This window comes from Artemia sp. Qi Xiang Cuo, chromosome 2, assembly GCF_049724085.1.
Source record: "Artemia sp. Qi Xiang Cuo chromosome 2, ASM4972408v1, whole genome shotgun sequence".
NCBI lineage: Eukaryota > Metazoa > Arthropoda > Branchiopoda > Anostraca > Artemiidae > Artemia > Artemia sp. Qi Xiang Cuo.
Window position 1 is genome coordinate 18,296,236 of NC_142795.1, and position 21,601 is coordinate 18,317,836.

General features: G+C 34.0%; 1 protein-coding gene across 4 annotated transcripts in view; it reads left to right on the plus strand.

The window, feature by feature from the left end:
• Positions 1 to 21,601, plus strand: part of Rab3-GEF (Rab3 GDP-GTP exchange factor) — a 231,527-nt gene that overhangs the window by 115,089 nt on the left and 94,837 nt on the right. For 3 of the 4 annotated variants that reach the window (XM_089099430.1, XM_089099420.1, XM_089099435.1), the window contains 5 exons: positions 676 to 799; positions 3,074 to 3,094; positions 9,907 to 10,056; positions 11,188 to 11,350; positions 18,274 to 18,480. In XM_089099430.1, coding sequence (XP_088955556.1) covers positions 676 to 799; positions 3,074 to 3,094; positions 9,907 to 10,056; positions 11,188 to 11,350; positions 18,274 to 18,480 — 665 coding nt within the window. The remainder of the gene's footprint in view (positions 1 to 675; positions 800 to 3,073; positions 3,095 to 9,906; positions 10,057 to 11,187; positions 11,351 to 18,273; positions 18,481 to 21,601) is intronic. The other variant, XM_089099424.1, reaches the window with a different exon arrangement.

The following is a 21,601-nucleotide window of genomic DNA, read 5'->3' on the forward strand; positions in this document are numbered from 1 at the left end:
TTGGACATCTCCTTCGGATGCCACCAATAGCCCTTGATAGAATCATATATACATTTTGACCCCACATCCCTTGGTCGGTCGTGCCCGAGGGGTAGATCTCTGACCAGGTGGAAGGACAGCCAACATAATTTTCTCAACATGGCCGACGTTGCTGCCGACGAGGCCTCCCTCTTAGCAGCAGATCCGTCCACCTGGAAGGGTGAAGTTGCTACGCTCCCTACGCCACAAATCATGCAGCAGGAGCCTTAAGTCCTTTCAAGTGATTTTTATGAATAAAATATCTTATTACGAGACAGAAAATATCAAATACTTTTTAGTTTAGAACATAATTAGGCAGGCTTGTGCCGGACTTTGTAGAACTAACATCAAAAGTAGCCATTATAATTCTGATTATATTTCATTATCTAACGCAAAATAACACTTAGCAGTTCCTGTATTGACTTTCAAAATAAAATAATTGTTTTCAATTTTTATACTTTCTGAAACCTGAGTGGCCAGAATTTTTAAATTAATAGTAACCAATTTTGTAGATTTTTTTTTTTTTTGAAAGTTTTCTCATAGATACAGTGAAGTGAAGTTTTGGCCAAAAAAAAGTAATTAGTGAACATGGTCCCAAGGGCACTAGTTTACATATGATTAATAAGCAAGGATGAGACTAACAATTTTCTTGTTTAGACTGCCTGAGGATGTTTGGCTTGTTGACTTGGATTCCGGGAAACTTGTCCCATCCATGAAATACGAAGAGGTACCCAAATTCTCCGAACCAGAGTGTGGAATCCTGAGAAATCATCTGAAACAGGTAAATATTGAACATAGGATGATATTTCAATATTTGATGAAACTTGATCTAATTCCATGATTGAAAATATATTATGTTTTTCAGGTCATCTATATTTTTTTTTTTTTTTATAGAGGTTACTAAGATGATATTTCAGTCTTTGGCTAGGGTTTGATACTATAAATACTAAACTCTTTGCTTATTAAAAAAAAAATAATTTTACGCATGCTTGCTATCAAAGAATTGAGTAAGAGCTCAGGAAATTTAGGTAAAACCTAAAAAAATTCTTGTAAAAACTTCAAGCAGCCGGAATTTTTGTAATCTTTGTGCATTTAAATACCCCTTTTCCCTTGAAAATTTCGTATAAATCGAGCTTTTAATATCATAAAAATTTACTATGCATTTTTAAGAATATTTTTTTACTTCCTACAACTATCTTTGTTATGGGGGCTTTGCTTTATCTTTTAATGTATATTTAAAAACCTAGTTAAAGAAAATCTAGAAATTAAAAACTTAAAAACCGATTTCACAGGTAACAATACTCAAAGTACTTCGCCTCACAAAGATAAAAACATACGAAAGTTTAGCGTGGTAAAAATTGAATCTTCTTTGTCATTTTCTGCATTATTTATTAACCAAATTGAAAGATTTAGGGTAAAAAAACATTTTAATTTGGCAATACAAGTAACACATATGTCAATAAAAGTAGCTGTTTAAACCAGTTGCTCCCAGCCTTTTACTATGTTTGCACTCGTAGCACCTCATCGTACCTCGTCGCACTTCATCATCGAACCTTTACTATGTCGCGCCTCATCTTAAATCACACTCTTGTGCCACATTTAGTTATTGTTTAATGATTATTGAGAAGGTGTCTTTTTGAGCACAGTGTGTTCGAACCTCATTTAGCAGAGAAAGCACGATTTCTTACGAAAAAATATTTCAAATCCGTACCATCTTAGGTAATTATCTAGAAATTCTTGCAAAAAAAAATATCCACAGAAATCTGGACTAGACCCAACTAGAGGTGCACGTAATAAACGTTGGCAGCCTTGACTTAGACTGTGGGTGCATTTCCTTTCTTTTACTGAAAGGTACAGGAGCACATGGTTCTGGATTTTATTAGTTCTTAAGACGTCAAAGGTGAATATGTATCGGCAATTGAAACCCTATTGACCTTTAATCTGGGGAGGGTTTAGAAGGCTGTTATGAAGTGTTGCCTTCATAAATGAAAGTTGAGGGCTTGAGACATATCACCTACCTAATCTACATTTCAACGATGGTTCTTATGCCCAGCCATCCCTATACACCACCCCGTTCCGAAAATATTCCCTGTGTTAGAATGGTTTATACCAATATTCCAACGTTGACAGAATACTTTAAATTTACTTCAACAAATTCAATAAGAAACTTTAGTTTTTACTTCATTTAACTTAAGAGTTGTTCAGTTCATTCAACAGGGCTTAAATACATTCAAGAAATACATCCAATAATAATAAACAATTCAATAGATTTTGAGCTTGAATTTTGAGTTTGTATTGTTTTTTAGGATGTTTATCAGCTTCTAAGTCTTTAATAGCAAAAATTTGGAAAAAGTAAAATGATGCTTAAAAATGCGACAGTTCGGTTTTGCAAGTTTGGCAGATTGCCACATTTTGACAGTTTGATTTGGTCCAAAAATATTTTAGTGTGAAACGTTCAGAAAGTACTGAAATTCAAAATAGATAATCTACTTTGACTATTTTATTTGTTTTGCTAAAATCTCTTTAAAAAAAAGCTATGCGAAGTAAGTATAACTCACTGAATCAAATCGGACATAGAACCAGAATTGAATAAGAAGTAAATATATATCACTGAATCAAATGGTTGGCGCAAGATACTTAAATTTATGTTTTTAAAATATGGAGTAAAATTTATGATTTAGCATAAATTCCAGATTCGATACTGAAGGATAATTTGCAAAAAGAATACCTGGAAATGAACCTTACATAAAAAAGTAATAGTTCCTTAGTCTCTGAACTTTTTCTTCTTTTGAAGCAAAGGGTAGGTTCAAGTCATTTTTGTGTTGCAGAGCAATAATACTAATAATGAGAACAATCATTAAAAGAATTATCATCTTCTCCCACGTGCAAACTAAATAAGGGTGTTTTTACTTTCAATAAAAATAGAGATATTAGTTAAACTTTATTAGTTCCACCTGCGCTGTTTCTTCTAATATGACGTTTTCATGCTTTATTAAAGTTGTCTTCAGTTTCTGTCTTCTATGCTCTCAATTTTTTCTCATTTTCTACCTTTCAGGCCATGAAATCGATGGAACAGGTTTGTAAAGTACACTTTTTGCATTAGTTGAAATTATTTTTTAGTTCTTCTTATTTTAATATTATTTTTTAATTCTTTTTGTACGTAGCTTAGTCAAAAACATTGTTTCCTAACTGCCTAGATTTAATGCTGAACTTGTCTGGCTGGCTGCATAATTGAGCTGTTCATGAGGCACATTAAAGACAAATCAGTTGCCTACTCTTAACAATGTCTATTCACAAGCTTTTTGCCTAAATATACCGATTAAAATTTGTTCATCTGTTAATATGGAAAATTTTTGAGTTTCTAAAATCAAATCATAATGAAATGTGCTTAATTACGTATTAAAATTACATATAAATAAACAAGTCCCCGGACAAAACTGGAATTTGTTCCATTAGATAATTAGTATATTTAATCAAAACCAGAGACGTGTTTTCCTAATTTTTTCCTTGTTTTATTAATAAAACTGACCAATTTGACTTCTGATTCACTCATCTGTCCTTCTAGAGCAATAAGGAAACTCGTTAATAATTTTTACAACCGTGTACACGGAATCAAGAATCGTAACCAGTGTTTTTTTTTTTAGTTTTATGCTGATTTCATGTGTTCTCCAAAAAGACTTCTTCCTGCTTGCAAACATAAGCCACGCTATTCCTCTTTAGCCTCTAACCTTAGCTTTTGCACCATTAAACATATTTCCAAAGATTTGCCAAAGTCTGCTGTTTCTGCCAGTCATCACGCGATTTGTGAAACCTACTAAGGAGGCTGAGGGAGGGACTATATAATAGACAGGATTGTAAAACTTAGGTTTTTGATTGTGAAAGTACCATATTCATGTTTCCCAGCCTTTCTGAAGTGCTGTTTTTGGTGTCGTGTGGAATTTTATGATTGCTCTATGAAGGTGAATTTTTAAAGCAGGAAGGCGTTAAAATTTTCTTTCAAATGGACCATTAACAGGCCCTCTACGACGTTCTAGTGCCCTATTACTGGCAAACAAAAAAAATTTATAAGATGGGGGAGTGTAATTCACCGTTTTAAGTCATGATGATTCCAACAGGACACTTTTCATTTTGATCTCCGACCTTTTTGAGGGATTTTAGGCTATTTTTCGAAATTCCCAAAAATTTGTATTCGTAATAAACTTTCGGCGGTAAGATTAATGGAAATAATAGTTACTGCTCCTGAATCAACTTCAATGGCAATTTTTTCTTAATAGACAGTTTTTTTTTCAAAATACGTTTTCAAATTTCGGTCCTTTTTGGCCGTGGTTCAATCTTTAATAGTTTGCAGATATCGCTGCAACTATGATCCTCTGCCAGTGACGTAAAAATTACTTTTTGTTGATGTTCGACACAGAGTTTTTGAAAAGAAATTGAAAAAAAGTGAAATGGAAATTGAAGTAGTTTTTAGAAAGAAATTGAAGTAGTTCTTAGAAGTTTCTTTTTAATCTAATGTTTAGGTATCCCACTTCAAAGCATTCCGTCTTTAATTCTATGACACTTGTGCCTTTACGCAAGTTAGAACATTGAAAAATATATATATCTTAGAAATAATGTTTTTAAGTGATATTTCAGAACCGCTTTTCACAGCTCATCAGATCCTAAATTGTTTTTCCGTCTGAGAATGCCCGCATCCGATTTGCAAAGAAGCTACTAGAAAAGATGATAATGGAAATGAACTCTATTGAACTTTTCCAGTCATTGAACGTTAAGTGCGACGCAAAAATATCGTAGCTTTTTTATGTGTCAGAAATCTGACAGGGGAATTTTTGATTGAACGAAAAAATAATGTTTATCTCTGAGTGACTCACTAGCTGTTCCGTCATGTCTAACGAAAAAAAAGTACTCCATTAAACTTTGTTTATCATCATTTTAAAGATGGTGTCTTGAGTTTCTTACTTGGTGAGTGATTTCTGCTCGTTTCTAAGCTGTAAATGAAAATTCTACAGAAGAATAAGATTGATCGAATCCTTACCATATTAAATATAAAAAAACTAGTTTTTTTTAACTGAAAGTAAGGAGCGACATTAAAACTTAAAACGAACAGAAATCATTCCGTAAATGAAAGGGACTGTCCCCTCCTCAACGCCCTGTTCTTTACGCTAAAGTTTTTTATTGTTTTAAGTAGCAAAGTTGTGAGAGAGAGTTAAATTTTAGTGTAAAGAGCGAGGCTTTAAGGAGGGGACAGCCCCTTTCATTTACGGAATAATTTTTGTTCGTTTTAAGTTTTAATGTCGCTCCCTATTTTCACTTAAAAAACTTGTTTTTTTATTTAATTTCTGAACGTTTTAAATTAATGCAGCTTTGATTTTGACTCACCGTTCATGAATAATGAAAACGAAATTTGCATATTAATTTTACTTTTTTTTTGGCTGAATGGCTTTCTCGAAATTTTGTTCTGACGTAACTTACGAATTAACTTACGTAACGAACTTCTATATTCGTATGTTTTTATTACGTATATTAGGGAGTTCGCCCCCTAGTCAATACCTCGCTCTTTACACTAAAGTTCGAATTTCGTTCGGATTACAAACCCCTGAATCACAAAGGCTGGTAAATTAGAATAGATAGCTCTTTTGAAAGTACTAAAAAAACTTTACCGTAAAGAGCGAGGTATTGACTAGGGGGCAAACACCCTCTCTGTTCGTTTTTAGTTTTAATGTTGCTCCTTACTTTCAGTTGAAAAAATTGTTTTTTTTTCTTTAATTTCTGATCGTTTTTTAAATAATGCTGGGGAATGCGGCGCCCCCTTCATAGAAATGCCCCTTCTTCCATGGAAACATCCTCCGTTGTCCTCCCCCGTAACCCCCTCCTCCGACCCCCCAACAGGCAAAAAACCTCCAGAAAATGTCTGTATACTTCCCATTAACCAATACTATATGTAAACAATGGACGAAGTTCATACCTTGCAGCCCTTCACCCGGGAACTGTGGGGAATTAAGTTATTCTCAAAGACATATTTATTAGATTTTCGACTATGTTGAACAAAATGGCTATCTCAAAATTTTGATTGGGTTACTTCGGGAAAAAATGAGCGCGGGAGGGGGCCAGGTTGCCCTCCATTTTTTTTGTCACTTAAAAAGGGTACTAGAACTTTTAATTTCCGTTCGAATGAGCCCTTTCACGATATTCTAGGACTACTGGATCGATACTATCACCCCTGGGAAAAAAAAAAGAAATAAACAAGCATCCGTGATCTTTCTTCTGGCAAAAAATACAAAATTCCACATTTTTTCAGATAGGAGCTTGAAACTTCTATAGTATGGTTCTCTGATACGCTGAATCTGATGTGTGATTTTCATTAAAGTTCTATGACTTTTAGGGGTTGTTTTCCCCTTTTTCCGAAAATAAGGCAATTTTTCTCAGGCGCGTAACTTTTGATTGGTAAAACTAAACTTAAGACTAAAATTTATATATTTGAAATCAGCAGAAAAATCCGATTCTTTTGATGCATCTTCTGGTATCAAAAATTCAATTTTTTAGAGTTTGGGTTACTATTGAGCCGTGTCGCTCCTTACTTACAGTTCGTTACCACGAACTGTTTGATAGAATAGGCGAAAACAGAGCAGTATTACTTATTTATTTATGGTGAACACGAGAGCTCTCGCTTTCTAGGTATATAATGGGATAAAGGTTAAGATGGCAGATCCTGTTTTACGGATGTGACACCTTCTGATGTACCGAAAACCAGATCCAAAGGAAAACCAGATCATACGCGGACGGGTTGGGTTGATATAATAATCGATTTGAAAGTTAAAAAAAAAAAAAAGGTATAACTTACGATGAACACATTTTAATTTTATAAAGAAGTTATAACTCCTATTTCTTTTTTTTTTAAAGGTAATGTAACTTAAAACACAATCATTAGCAATAACGATAAAACACAATTTTAGTTTGTTGAATCCTAGACATTTTACTGCCATTTTGAAATGATTTTTAACTTTGGAGTTTCATGCTGTAGCTGTAGCCCTTGTTGTGATGCGTGTTGTATCTGGAGCATGGGTGTGAGCTTGTGCAAATACCCCAATTTAAAACAGAGGCTTCATTGATGCCTTTTAGTGGGGTGGCAGACATATTATGGCTTGTTGAAATCAGAATTATTCAAGGATTTTTATTGTGCATATTATGGGATTCGAATTCCACCTCCTTCTTAAAGAGACTCTGTCCCGACCCCCTCCTGTGTGAAGGTAGGATTTGTGTATATTTCACGATCTATGGACTCAAGTTATGCACGTTCTTTTGCATGGCTTGAGCCTTATATTGTGTTGATTTATGTTTAGTTTCATAAAAGACCTTCGCACGGGGGGAAAGGGGAGCAAATACATTTCACATGAGCCCGAAGAGCCCTTCTCTGGAAAACTGTAGTAAAAAATGATTTATTTGAGATAAATATGACAAATATTTTGAAAAGATATTCAGACCTTGTCAATCATAACTTTGCCAATTGTTATTATGGATAGAGGCATATACATGATTTTAGTTGGTTAGGCGTACTATTGAGACCAATAATGGGTAAGAACAACATAAGTAGATTATAAATATATTAAAGTCATAGCATTTCGGGGGGCATGTTTGGAAGCACCTGCCTGCATGCTTGGTTCGGATGCATGCTGCCTGCATTAGTTCGGATTAAGAGAAGGGCATTTTTACGTCGTAAATTTGTTGTAATTACATCTTTTACGTATTTTAAGTTTACACTTAGAAATTCGTTTATTTATTATGGTTTTTACATAGTTGAGGATTAACTTTATACCTACCAACTTTTCTTCGTGGGACTAATCGCTATTCTTTTACTTTTTCAATTTTGCTAAAATGGTAAACTTGTGCTTACGATGGAATCAAATCAGACCCACTGCCAAGTACGGATGCCCATTGTATGCTGATGCTCCGAAAACGTTACTGGCACCACTCCAAAAATCGAAAATAGAGCTAATAGGGCAAGTTTGGTCTTTTCCCACGACTATCTCTAGCCTGTTAGTGATAGCTTTGGTGTAGCATCGATGGTTGTTATTTATCAGTACTTAAATTCAACTCCTTCTCTTAAGCTTTCTCGTATTTTGCTTCTAATTGTTAAACCAACAAGACACACAGCTCGGTCCCGTTATCTTGAGGTTGGCAAGCCGAGAACACAGCACTTGAAGACCAGCTTCATCCGACGTTGCACGTCGATCTGGAATGATCTCTCTGAGGAAGTTATCGCTTAAAGTTTCCCTGTTGACTCTTTCAAAAAGAATATTCAATAGTCATCTAAAAAATTCGATAAAAGACTGGCGGCAAATCAGATATTTAATTATACCTGGTGCCGCAAATTTAGTAATAAAAACAACCTTTGGAAAGGTGGCTATATGCACCATTTGTTGCAAGTGGTGTTGAGCTCAAGTAGGCTCTCTGGTCCTTTTTAGTGCAAAGTGTTCTTTTAGTTTATTTTAAGTTTAGCATTATTCAAGATAGGTTTCATTATTTTTCTGCCATTGACCAAGTGATTTCAGCATAACATTATTTTTCAAAGTATTTATCATGGCACATATTGCAATATATACATGTCTAAAATTACCAGACAGTGTTGCGGAATGACATGGTGTTACGTATAATCGTTTTTCTATAAATCATTAAAATTTATATCACCAGAACCCTATTTTTTAATTTTCCGGCTTGAAAATTCATTATTTCTATTTTATTTCATCTATTATATATTATTTATATTTATTTTATATTGTATATCAGTGTATATCATTTATAAGGATAGGGCATGCTTGCATCAATAAAATTTGCAGTTTTACCGCAATAAGGAGAATGTTATCTATTACACCCCATAAATTTGGTTTTTAGAGATTATATTAAGGCTCACTTATTCTATCAATACTCAATTTTCCTGATTGTGCTTAGATTTTTCCTCATTGCCTAGAAAAATCCACAAATTGATGTATTTTGAATTACTTTGTAACTTAGCTTGTTTAGTTTGCTGCTTTTAAAATATGGCTATGAAATATTTGCTTGTGGCAAATTTATGGCAAATACATATGACAAATCTTCAAAAATGCAAATTAGTAATTATTACCAATCCTTAAGACTTGCCTAATTCAATTTATTTTGCTGTTAATTGATATTATACCTGATTTCCCTTTATCTGATATTGTTTTATCTAATGTACTTTACTTTTAAATTACATCACACGTTTTATACCTTTGGCTAATATTATTTGCTTTTATCTGATACTGCTTCATTTAATTCTTTATGCTTAAGCTAATATCATAATTATTGAAGCTAACGGAAATTTTTATTTTGAAGTAGAATTTATGCCTATGCTTAAGAAGTGACGAACCAAAAAAGAGGAGAATATTTAAACCACAAAAAATTTACTTTTTTTACTTTTGCTCCTATAAATTAGTTTTCTTGGGTAAATATTTCTAATGGTGCTTCTTTAGCTTTTTAAGCTCAGTCATTAAATTAATCAGAACATCAAAAATATCTTGCAAAAAAAATACAATAACTAGAGCATGTAAAAGAAGCCTATTTACATATTTGAAGATATTTAAGGATTTACACAAGATCTATTATCAGACGTTCAAGATTCTAAAATCAGATTGCATGGTAAATCCTGAAACATTGAGCTCCTTAATAATTTAATTTTTACTTTCATGCTGCTTAAGCAATCTACTCGGAAGGGCTGGGATTAAAAAAAAAAAAGAAAAAAATTATGGCTAAAAACTGATAAGGCATTCAAACCTTGAAAGTGTCTTCAAACGGTATTACTGACATTAAATTTTCCAGCTTATCGCCAAATGTGTCAGTGAAAAATACTTGATAATTTTAGGCATATGTTTATTCTAGGCACTGTCTAGCATGTCTTCCACTTTGCCAAAGAAAGAAAGAGAACAGCCAGCAAATCAGGAGGACCCGGAGATGTCTTCCAACAGCTTCAATCCGTTCATATTTGGGAATGACGTTGATTCTGTTGATATTGCGACACGTGTTGCCATGGTAAGAAATGTACAAAATTCTACCCTCAACCCGCTTTTACTTTAAAGCAGGCTTATCTTATTATTATGGTTAGATCTGTCGATCTTCTTACCAACTCATTTGTTAGAAAGGACACATGGTTTCTTGCGCTAGGTCTTCATGCCGGTCTGGAAGTAACATTTTCTGCAGTCTAATTTTCCCTTGATGTTCACTCTGTCGTCAACACTACAATAATGATACTTAATTGCAGTGTGATTGTTTCTAATGTTGCTAAGCTGTTACAATCCCATTCATCCTGTTTTTCGGTACTGTCTCTATGGTATCAAGAGCATTATCTACTGAGTTACTCAAAAAAGATATATTAGTGTGATTGATTGCCCAAAGGTCTCTTTGTTTTCTAGAAAGGATTGCAGCTAAAGAAGATAGCAGCTCAAAAAAGATTTTCCAGACATTTGTCCCTGGCCGCAATCTTAGCTCTCGATGTCCCTGACTATTCCTCCTGGCTTGTTGTCTTATAACCAGGTAGTTAGACCGGTTGGGCTATCTACAATGCATGGTGGGAACTAGTGAAATACATAATAAACGAAAAGGGTTTAAAGCAAGAGGTCTGTTAGTGAAGATTGATGTTCCAAATTATTCGCTTTTATGATTTAACGTATAATGTTATTTGGATTTATTTTTATTTTATTTGTAAGGTTCTTTAGAGGTTTGTTTTATATGTTAATTTTTTTAAATAAGTTTTTTTTTTAATCCCACAAATTTAAATTACAGGCTATAGATTACCTTTTAGTTAGCTATATGCTACTTACAAATAAATTAAAAATATCAATCCTGTTGACTATCAATTTCAAACACCTTTGTCATATATTTTTGTTCTTGTTTAGTGCGTAATCTCCAATAATTTAAATTATAATAGTTCATAAACCTGAATTGTGTTTTATAAGTGGATACTTTCGTAGTTTTCTCTATAAATGTTAATTATATACATTAAAAATTATTTTTACAACCTTCATTTCCCAAAACCCTTTGCTCTTACGTTAGTCTTTCATTTAATGGTTCTGGAGATTAGATTTGCTTTAAATAACTGGAGATAAATTTGAAATTATAAACAGAGTACATTTCGAAAACAGCTATAATTTCCTTTTTTTTCAGGTACGGTTTTTAAATTCTCAGAATCTTCTTGCCAACTTTACTGAACACACGAGAACGCTTAGACTCTATCCAAGACCAGTGGTAGCTTTTCAAATTGATAGCTTTTTACGTTCTAGAGGAAAGCTGGGCCCTTTTTTACAAAAACTGTGTAGAACTCAGGCAAGTAAATTTGCTTTTACCGAAACATTTTCCTATGTTTATTGTTCTTTGGTTCTTTCTTTTATATTCTGCAAAGGTACAGTCGATAAAGTTTGAAATGGCGTTTTTCCAAAAAAAAAGAAAAAAAGAAGTGAAATCCAAGAAAATCGGAAAAACATACACTTTTGGCGGTATTATTGTTCAAATAATGTCTTTAATACAAATTCTCGCTTCCAGCTTGAAGAGGACCAAATTTGTTATTATATGTTTTATGTTATATATGTTATCATATCTGATCAGCGGCGTCATTTAGGGTGAAGGGGCTAGATGGGGCTATAGCGCCACTCTGATTCCAGAAACGGCCCTAAATCAGTCGTCACAGTTTCTGTTGATTTGATTTGAAGTGTGAAAAAAATTGTGTAAAAGTGTTGTCAGTTAAAACAAATCCGTTTCTAATATAGCTCTACTTCACAACAATATATTGTGGGCTTCATTCCCAAACATATTTATTTATTATTCCTATTTCATATATCGGGGCACATTTTTATTGCCTTGTTGTTACAGCCAATGTGACCAACTTTCATTAAATAAAGTAATTGACACAGGATCTGAAAATTTTGGAAGAATAGGAAGATAAGTCTGTAAACCAGATTAGAATATTGGAAGCTACAGTGATGACAGTGGTCAAATATGGCTCTGAAACATGGGTGCTTCGGAAAGTGGATGAAGATTTGCTAGATGTTTTCCAGAGAAATTGCCTACGGATTGTTCTGGGTACCCAGCTGACTGACCCTATTTCAAACCCTAGGCTGTACGAAAAGTGTAGTTCAATCCCGCTTTCTAGGGCTATAATGAGAGAAAGGTTGATATGGCTGCGGCACGTTTTGCGGATGAAGGATGACAGATTGCAGAAGATTGTCCTCTTTGGCCAACCATCTAGGGCTAAAGGGAAATCAGATCTTCTGCGGTTGGGGTGAGAGGCAGTCATAAAGAAGACTTTAAAGGAAATGAGAACTTCCTGGGAGGGTGTAAAGAGGGAAGCTTTGAATAGATTGGAATGGAGGAGGAGCGTGTGCAGCTGGGCTGGTCTCAGGCGGCTTGGTGCTGCGCTGAATTGTTAGTTGTAGTATTATATTGGTTATGTAATTCCGAAGCAGCAATCCCCTCTATATATACGTATTATGTACTCTATATTTATTTGAGTCTCTTTTTGACTGTGTTCTGACTTTTTCTGACTCTTCACTGTTTCTGGACTTTGTAAATAAAATACCATTTTGTACAACGGCGGAGTTTTTGCGTTTGATAGACGTATTATTGTTAATAGACACCAGACCGTTTGGGACTTCGCCAATTCCTTGTGCTTTTTCTTCTTTGCCTCAGTCAACAAGTTAAATTTGAAATTTGATTTCATTCAAAATGGTTATTTCATGAATTTTGTTTCTTGAATTGTCTTGAAATTTAGCTTCTGGAATTTTGAAAAAATCAAAGAGTGAATTTCAGAACAATTATTTTTTTAGATTTCGGAAAAGATAAGAAAGACAAGAAAAATTTTTTTGACTTGGTTGGAACCAACTTATAAAAAAAAGGTGAGAAAAACATGAAAAAACATAACACATAAGAGCTATACAAGAACAACCTGACCATTGAAGGAAAAACTATGACCTATCAATTGGTGTCAATTCAAGAAAATTTACGATGGTGGGGATTTATTGTTCAACATTTAGAGGGAGGTAAAAATTTGTTGTTTTTTCAATTTTTCATTGAAAATATCAAGCCAGTGTCATGAAAGGCTACTTTTCAGGTGGGCGAGCCCGTATGCAATTGCACCACATGCAATTAACATTAGCTGCCACGCTCGTTGCAGCTAATGGCCCTTCTTGTCCATTCTTCAAGAGCTGTACTGTTTTATCGCGAATAGCATTAAACGCTACCAACTTTTTGTTAATGCTCAGAGAGGCATTGGCATAGTTGTTCTTCAGCTGGAGAAATCATCTACTTCAAGATGGGCATGCTAGAATAGATCGGTGAACAAAGTACTGAATAGATACAACTGTATTTTGGCTGTTTCATCAATTTTCAGAACATCGTGTGACGAGGAATCGGCAGCTCAGGTCCACTGACACGCAACCAGACTTCAGACATTTGAATTTATATTTCTATTCTATCTAGCGGAAACATTTTTTGTGCCACGAATTCTGTCTGAGCAGCTGCAGGAGGTAGACCTAGTTTTCTCTAGAGCTACTTTTCTTATTGCAGGTATGCGAGATAAAATTATAGACACACGAAATGACGATGGTTTTGATGAAATCTGTCATAAAGCAAAATAATTTTTTATGTCAATGCGGTCTCACTGAAGACCTTTTGCAAAATTTTCAAAATTCTGATTTTTCATGTAAAAGACCAAAGCGTGCACAGCTAATAGCTTCATGCTTACCTGATTTTGTAACCATGTTGAGTTTTGGAAAAAGCAATCTTGCTGCAGTGAAAGAATCAACAAAAAATTATTTCAGAGGGTATCATTTTCTTATGATAGACAGATTGTGCTCCAAGTTTGAAAGCTTCCTCACTGCTGAAGAGCTCTTCCACTGTTAGAATCAATCTCTGCGTTAGACGTTGATTCGCCGCACTTTATCAATACTTGCCGACTAGCAAGTGTAGCCGTGCATTACAAAGAAGTTTACTTTGACACAACCCTGTTGGCATCGCAAACGGGTATTGTGAGAAATAAATAGACTCTTTAGCCAATAAGCCAAACGATTTCTTTGGACTTCGCGATTATCTGAATGTAATGTTAATAGCGCATTCCGAAGTTTTTATAATTATGCAACTCTTCATTACTCTGTCTATTACATTGTAGAGAAATATAAACAATACGATCACCTCTATCTAAACCATTAGACAAAGCCGGACCGGGAGGCTGCTCCTTCGGAGAACATATAAACAAAGAGAAACATAAGCGACAATAGGTTTTTTCATAGGTAGGCACGCGAGCGGCATCAGTATTCACAGCCTGGAGAACAGGAAAAAGAAACAAGACGAATCGAGCATCTAGGGCATAAGAAGAATGCAATATGTTGAAGAGATAAAAAAAAAAAGGAAAATAATTTGTCTGGCTGTAATAATGCAAAAGGTAAAACATTGGTTTGAGAATGGAGAGAAAAGCAAAGAATGAATTTATAAGGATGATAAAGGTAAAAAAAAAGTTTTATTTGAACAATGCCACAACGTGATGACATTTGATTAGGAAGTTTGGTGCTTTGCATTGATATTTCAGTTCCATAGTTTGTATCAACTTTTTCTCAAAGGGAAACTATGCGGTTCGCCTGAATGCAGACTCGCAGCTAAATTAAATTTAGTCACTTTCTTTTTTCACGTATGTTTATTGAGAAGGGTTTGATTTTTATTGTCTGTAGTACTGAGGAGCTCATTAAGGAGAGAATCACCAGGAGCTAAGGAGATAATCAATCATTAAGGAGATAAGGGTTCTGATATTAAGGATTGTTTAAATTATGCAAGCAAGGCCATCGGTGGATCTAGTAAGAGATAATACCCCCCCCCCCTGGCTCTAAACGTGCTAGAGACAAAGCAAAGTTTGGTTGGTACTTCATAATAAGCTACTTAACTAGAATGGTTAAATAATATCAAATAATCTAAGCACAATTCTAAAATATTCCAAGTTTTATACCAAATTTGTACGTAGGCTAATCAGAAAATGGAAAAGAAATGACAAGAATCGCCAGGATTAACTTAAAGAATCATAAAAAAATGCTTTCTGATGATAAGTTTTACGTAATTTGCAAGTTCGTGGCAGAATATTTACAACAATAATAACAACAAGTATTACTTTGTATTCTTCTTATAACACAAATACAATTCTTTTGATGTCCTTCTATTTTCTGAAAACTCACTAAGAATTTCACGAAAAAAAGTTCTTAACAGACGTTTGGTATTTTCTTGGATAGGTCTATTCCACCAGTTATTAGAAGAACAGCATGGGTCCTACATCAAATTTCGAAGGACATCTTATGGCCAAAAAAAAAAGAGTATAAAAGAGGAAAAATTCAAGGGAATATTTTTCTTTACCAAGGAGAAAAAGGTTTTGATGCTCTGCTCCATAGTGCAATATTACTATCTAAAACCACAGATTGTTGTGAAACCTATTAGATGACATGTGCTAAAACTATCAGGTTGCCCCTTTATGGTAAAACATTTTGTGGCCAATTTCAAATAGTCCCGCCACTTCGTGGATTCCTCTCTCACTATTTATAAAATTTTGGCTATTTCGCTCTTGCAGTGTTGATCAGAAGTTAGCACTGGAAATTTCCGTATTTGTTAAAATTTAATCCAAACCGCGCTCTTAGAAATCCTGGATACGCCACTCAGTCAAGTCTCAAGTCACCTGTGAGATGGAACAGTAGCGAACCACTTCGCTGGCTCACCCCCTTTGTTTCTTCTTTCAAAATCATAAATAATGCAGGTTCGCACTATTATCCAAAGTTGATCGAGGAACTGAGAAATAAACAATGGATAGTTTAAACAAAGAAAATGGGAGGAGCTTTTATGCGCACCGAGACTGTACCAGACAGATATTTTTAGGATGATCGTACTGTTTATATTTTCTACAGTGGTCTATCACAACGGCTAGTAATGAAAGATTCTTTTATGTACTAATCCTGCTTAAAACCTATTTAAGATCAACAGTGGGTGACGGAGGGCTCAGTGATTTGATGTTGATATTTAGTGAAAAGGCTCTTGTGAAATTGTTGGATTTCAATGCTATGGTTAATATTTTGGAAAAATTAGACCTTATCGATTCTCAGAGTTGCAATAAAACTGTAAATTACTTTCCAGCACTTAAGTTCTCTTTGGATTCATTAAACACTTTTAAATTGCTTCTTACTATTATTAGTCGATTTTTGGAGAGGCCTGTGCTAACCACTGTGAAGCAATATTGCTCTTCAACAACTGTTATTCGGCCACTTTAGGGGGCCCATAAAGGTTGCTTAGCCCCTACCTTAGCTCAGAATTAAATGACGCCACTGTATGGTATATATTAAATGTACTTCAAATGCCTTAGATATTACGATAAGAAAAGTGAGACAAAGTCAGGTTTCTCTTGCTTGGCAAGTAGAAAACAAAAGGGATTATAAAAAGAAGAAAAACGGATAGTCTCAAACTAGATAATTTTTAGGTCTAACATTTTAGTTTTCCTTGCTTTTGCTCAAATTTACAACTAATGGTGATCTGATTGGTATTAGAAAACGCATAGGCACTACTCTAAAAGAAATACGCATGCATTAAGCTCAAAATAACGTTGTTTGACGAGCAATAATTTAAGGTTTCTGTATGACATCTATATTAAGATTGCCAAAAAAATTCTGGCTTCCAGTTATAGAGATCGACATACCTTGCATTAACTGTTCTGCAAAGGTTGTTGATATTACAATAAGAAAGCCAAAGGAAATTTGATTTCCTACAGATGGCAAGATTTTTAGACCTAAGCATTTGATGTTCCTTACATTGTCCTCAAATCTACAAAAGAGTACGTTCTGTTTGTCATTTATAAGAAAACAAACATGATACAACTACTACTACTAACAACAAATCGCAGCACCAAGCCGCCTGAGGTCAACACAGCTACGCACGCTCCTCTTCCATTCCAATCTATTCAAAGCCTCCCTCTTTACACCCACCCAGGAGGTTTCTATTTCCCTTAAATCTCTCTTTATGACATCCTCCCACCCCAACCGTGGACGTTCTGCATCCTTTTATCCCTAGACGGTTGGCCGAAAAGGATAATCTTCGGCTATCTGTCATCCTTCATCCGCAGAACGTGCCCTATCCATCTCAACCTTTCTCTCCTTATGGCCCTAGAAAGTGGGATTGTACCACACTTTTCGCACCGTCTACTATTAGAACTTCGGTCAGTCAGCCAGTCATCACGCATGATGATTGCTTAGCTTCATGATATGATGGTTTTCACTTTATATATCATGTTATAATCCCTTTCTATATTTTATGTTATATGAAGGTTTTGTATGGAATCTATTTTTAAGATTGCCTAAAAAAAATTCTGGTTTTCAGTTTAAGAGAACGATATACCTGACATTAATTGTTCTTCAGACATAAGTGATACTACAGTAAAAAAAGCCAAGCTAGAATTTCATTTTCTATGGATATTAAGTTGGAAACTTCAGCAATAAGAGTTTTTATATGTAATTTGTTCTAAGAATGTCCCCTCAAAAGATTATTAACAAAAGTATTAACTAGACTTTGAGTGTCGTTGATGTTACGCTAGAAACTTTCAGAGACTTTTATTTCCCAGTCAAAGACAAGTAAGACAATTTTTGGGATCAGAAGACCAGAAAGGGCACCAGAATTAAGTCTCAACATGGAACATTTTTTCCAAGAATAAAATATTTTCTCTGTATTTTGATTAAAATGATTATAGTTTACTTTCTGGTCATAAAGAAAAAATCGTATGAAAATCGCTTAATCTGAATGTCTTTGGTTAGAGCATAGAGAATACAAAACTGAAGAAAATGAAATAAAACTGAATGCTGAGTTCTTATTCTATTGCAGTTTTTATTGATTTCTAATCTTAAAATTTGTTAGAGCATAAAATTAATTGTTCTAAGATAACCACTCACTACAAGGAGTTGTTGTGTCTTTTGCTAACATGAAGCAATTAATTGTAATAAATGAAATATATCAATCACTTCTCCTTCCCTCGTCTATCTTTTAATTAAATGAATATACTTTCAAAATGGATTGACTAGTTTTGTAAATTATTTGCGCTTAAAAATAAAATTAGATGAAGAGAGAGAGGCTCTGCAATTGTAGGCCATGTAAAATTTATTTACCGTTAGTTTTTCTTAAATTGACTGGTCTGATTTTCTTCTTTAGAGAAAGAAACGAATCATAACTTTTCCTTTTTTTCTTAGGCAGTTGAGTATTTTTCTGAATGGTCACTTGTACCAACCAACTTGGCGTTCTTACGAGTTCAGACTGGTGTATTCGATCCCTTAATTGTTGGCGATAAGCCAAAATGGTATGCTCATAATTTGGAACCAATATTGCTGAACATATGGGATGATAACTGTGTCACTCACAAGACTTTGAAGCAATTCATCTGTGTCGATAGCCAACTAACAGGTATATGCCTCTTCTCCTTCTTCTGTGTCGTTAGCCAACTAACAGGTATATGCCTCTTCTTCTTCTGTTTTTTCAGTGACTAATTTAGATATTGATGAACATGCCCTCCAAAAGCATGGGAGACTGAGGAAAAATGAAAAAGAGCAGCCAGTGCCCTCTACTTTAACCCATAATAATCAGTATTGAATAATAACAATGTGATGTAATGCTATACAAACATATATTTAGTAAAATATATTCAGTAAAATTCTACTTTAGTTACGTTTGGCTATCTGGGAAAGGGGTTAAAGACATTAGAGTTTCTACTAAATGTCTAGGAAGAAAGGTATTAACAATCCAATTTTTAGGCTAATTTCAGGTTTGTCATCTACTGATTAATGGTTTAAAAAAGGCTACGGTTTACAAAACTTAGATAAAAGACAGTTTTATGCAAAAATTTTTTATTATTCACATAAATAATTGTTCAGTGACTAGTTTAAATATTGATGAACATTCCCTCCAAAAAGCATGGGAGACTGAGGAAAAATGTCCAGTGCCATCTACTTTAACCCAAACAATCAGTATTGAATAATAACAATGTAATATAACATTATACAAACATATATTTAGGAAAATATATTTTCTTTAAAGACATTACAGTTTCTACTAAACTTTTAGGCCTAAACTAACAATCCAATTTTTAGGCCAAATTCAGGTTTGTCATTACAGATTAATGAAAAAAGCTACGGTTTACAAAATTTAGATAAAAGACAGTTTTATGCAAAAGGTTTTTATTATTCACATAAATAATTTTGATGCCAACCATCCAGCACTTTTCTAAATTGACATAGGTCTATGGACATAACTTGTTTTACTAGTAGTTTTGGATAATTTTAATACTGGTACGGCGCTATATGATTTTGATTTCCTTCGAATTAGGAAGTTTTTTCTTTTATTCCATGCCCTCGTGTTTCTAGTGCCAGCCTTCTCTGGAAAATTGAATCTTGATTCAAATTAGAATTTTTTTTGTTGTTGTTAATATTTTCCTCTTTCTTTTTGGTAGTTTCTGTATTTTTATTTTCGTTTTGTCGCTGAAAAAGAGTCCCAGAATCTCCCAAAATATCTGATTTTGTTGTTCATTTTCATTGTATTTCATGTCCTGCTGTTTTTTAAACTGTTTCTGTATTCGTTATGGAAAGACAGTGAATTCTTAATAGTTATTTCCATATCAGGTCATCTAGAGGAGGTATGAAACTAAATTAAACTCTACTATTTGTGTCCAGATTTTTTAAAGGGCATATATTGTTAAAAATTGCTGAAAATTTTTCTCCAGCATACAAACAGCAGGCCAAACTATAGTCTTAAAAAAAAGAAAAGATTTAAAGCATTATTTTCTTTTCCCCTGAAAAGACTATGTCAATATAAAACGAAAAGAAATTAATTAAAAAAACTTTTTCCACAAAATGAGTTTCTCAAATAAAAGTAAACAACTCCATTGAACAAAAAATGAGCAAAAATAAAATGAAATAATCTACCAAGCGTGAAACTACCACAAATCAGCATCGATAAATAAATGAAACCCAAAACGAACAGAAATTACAATAAATAACCGAGTCAAGCTCAAAACGAGCACAAATTAAAATAAGTTGGGCTCAAAAACCCTATGCCTTCCCAAGGCCAGAACATAATTTACATTTTACTGAAAAAAGCATAAGTGTTTTTACTTTTATAACTTTAATAAATCAAATAATATTAACATTTTGATTAATAAATATCAGTATATATATTAAACTGACAATGCACATTCATTTGTATTTTTTTCAGTAAAATACAAATTATGTTTTGGTCTTGAGAAGGCATAGGGGTTGTGAGCCCTAGCCCTAACCATGTAAATTTCTGCTCGTTTTGAGCTTGACTCGGTTATTTATTTTAATGTCTGTTCGTTTTGGGTTTTATTTATTTATCGATGCTCATTTGTGGTAGTTTCACGCTTGGTAGATTATTTCATTTTATTTTTGCTCATTTTTTGTTCAATGGAGTTGTTTACTTTTATTTTAGAAACTAATTTTGTGGAAAAAGTTTTTTTAATTAATTTCTGTTCGTTTTATATTTAAAAATTCTTTTAAGGGGAAAAGAAAATAATACTTTAAATCTTTTCATTTTTTTAAGACTATAGTTTGGCCTGCTATTTGTATGCTGGAGAAAAATGTTCAGCAATTTTTAACAATATATGCCCTTTTAAAAATCTGGACACAAATAGTAGAGTTTAATTTAGTTTCATACCTCCTCTAGATGACCTGAAATGGAAAACTATTTTGATTTGGTTAAATTTTAAGAGCAGAAGTAGCCCCACAAGTTTGAAGATAATACCCTCAGTCGTTCTTGGGATACTGCTGAGATGCCTTATTGGGAATTAACATTAACAAAGTGCATTTTGATTTAATCTTAAGGCAACATTTAGTTTTTAAAAATACTGTGAAAATGGTCTAAAAAAAAGTAATACATTATACCCACATGGATCTTTACAATAAAAATGTCAAGCCTTCCAATCACTTTCGACCATTAAAAAAGGCACTAGGCCTTTTGATTTCCAATCGAATGAGCCCTTTTTGAGTTTCTGCGACAACGACTTCTAAAAACACCTTATATACCCCCAGGGCATGAATTACCACCTTTACCCTAAGGGCTGTTAGGGTGGTTTTAATCCTCTAAGACCTAATTTCCAGAACTTTCGACTACGTTAAACAAAATGGCTGTCTCCAAATTGTGTTTGGATGTGTTTAGGGAAATGGTGGGCTTGAGAGGGGCGTTAGTCACTCTACAATCACTTTTAACTATTAAAAAAGCACTAGCCCTTTCAATTTCCAATCAAATGAGGCCCTTTGAAGTTTCTACGACAACACTTTCAATAAAAACCTTATATGCCCCCAAGGGCATAACTTACAACCCTTGCCCTGAGGGCTGGGGTGGGGTTTGTCATCCTCAAAGACCTAAGCTCTAGGGGGTTTGTCATCCTTAAATACATAATTTCCAGAACTTTCAACTACATTGAATAAAATAGCTATCTATAAACTTTGATTTAATGTTCATGGGGAAATGGCGGGCGCGAGAGGGGGGTTAAATACTCTCCACTCACTTTCGA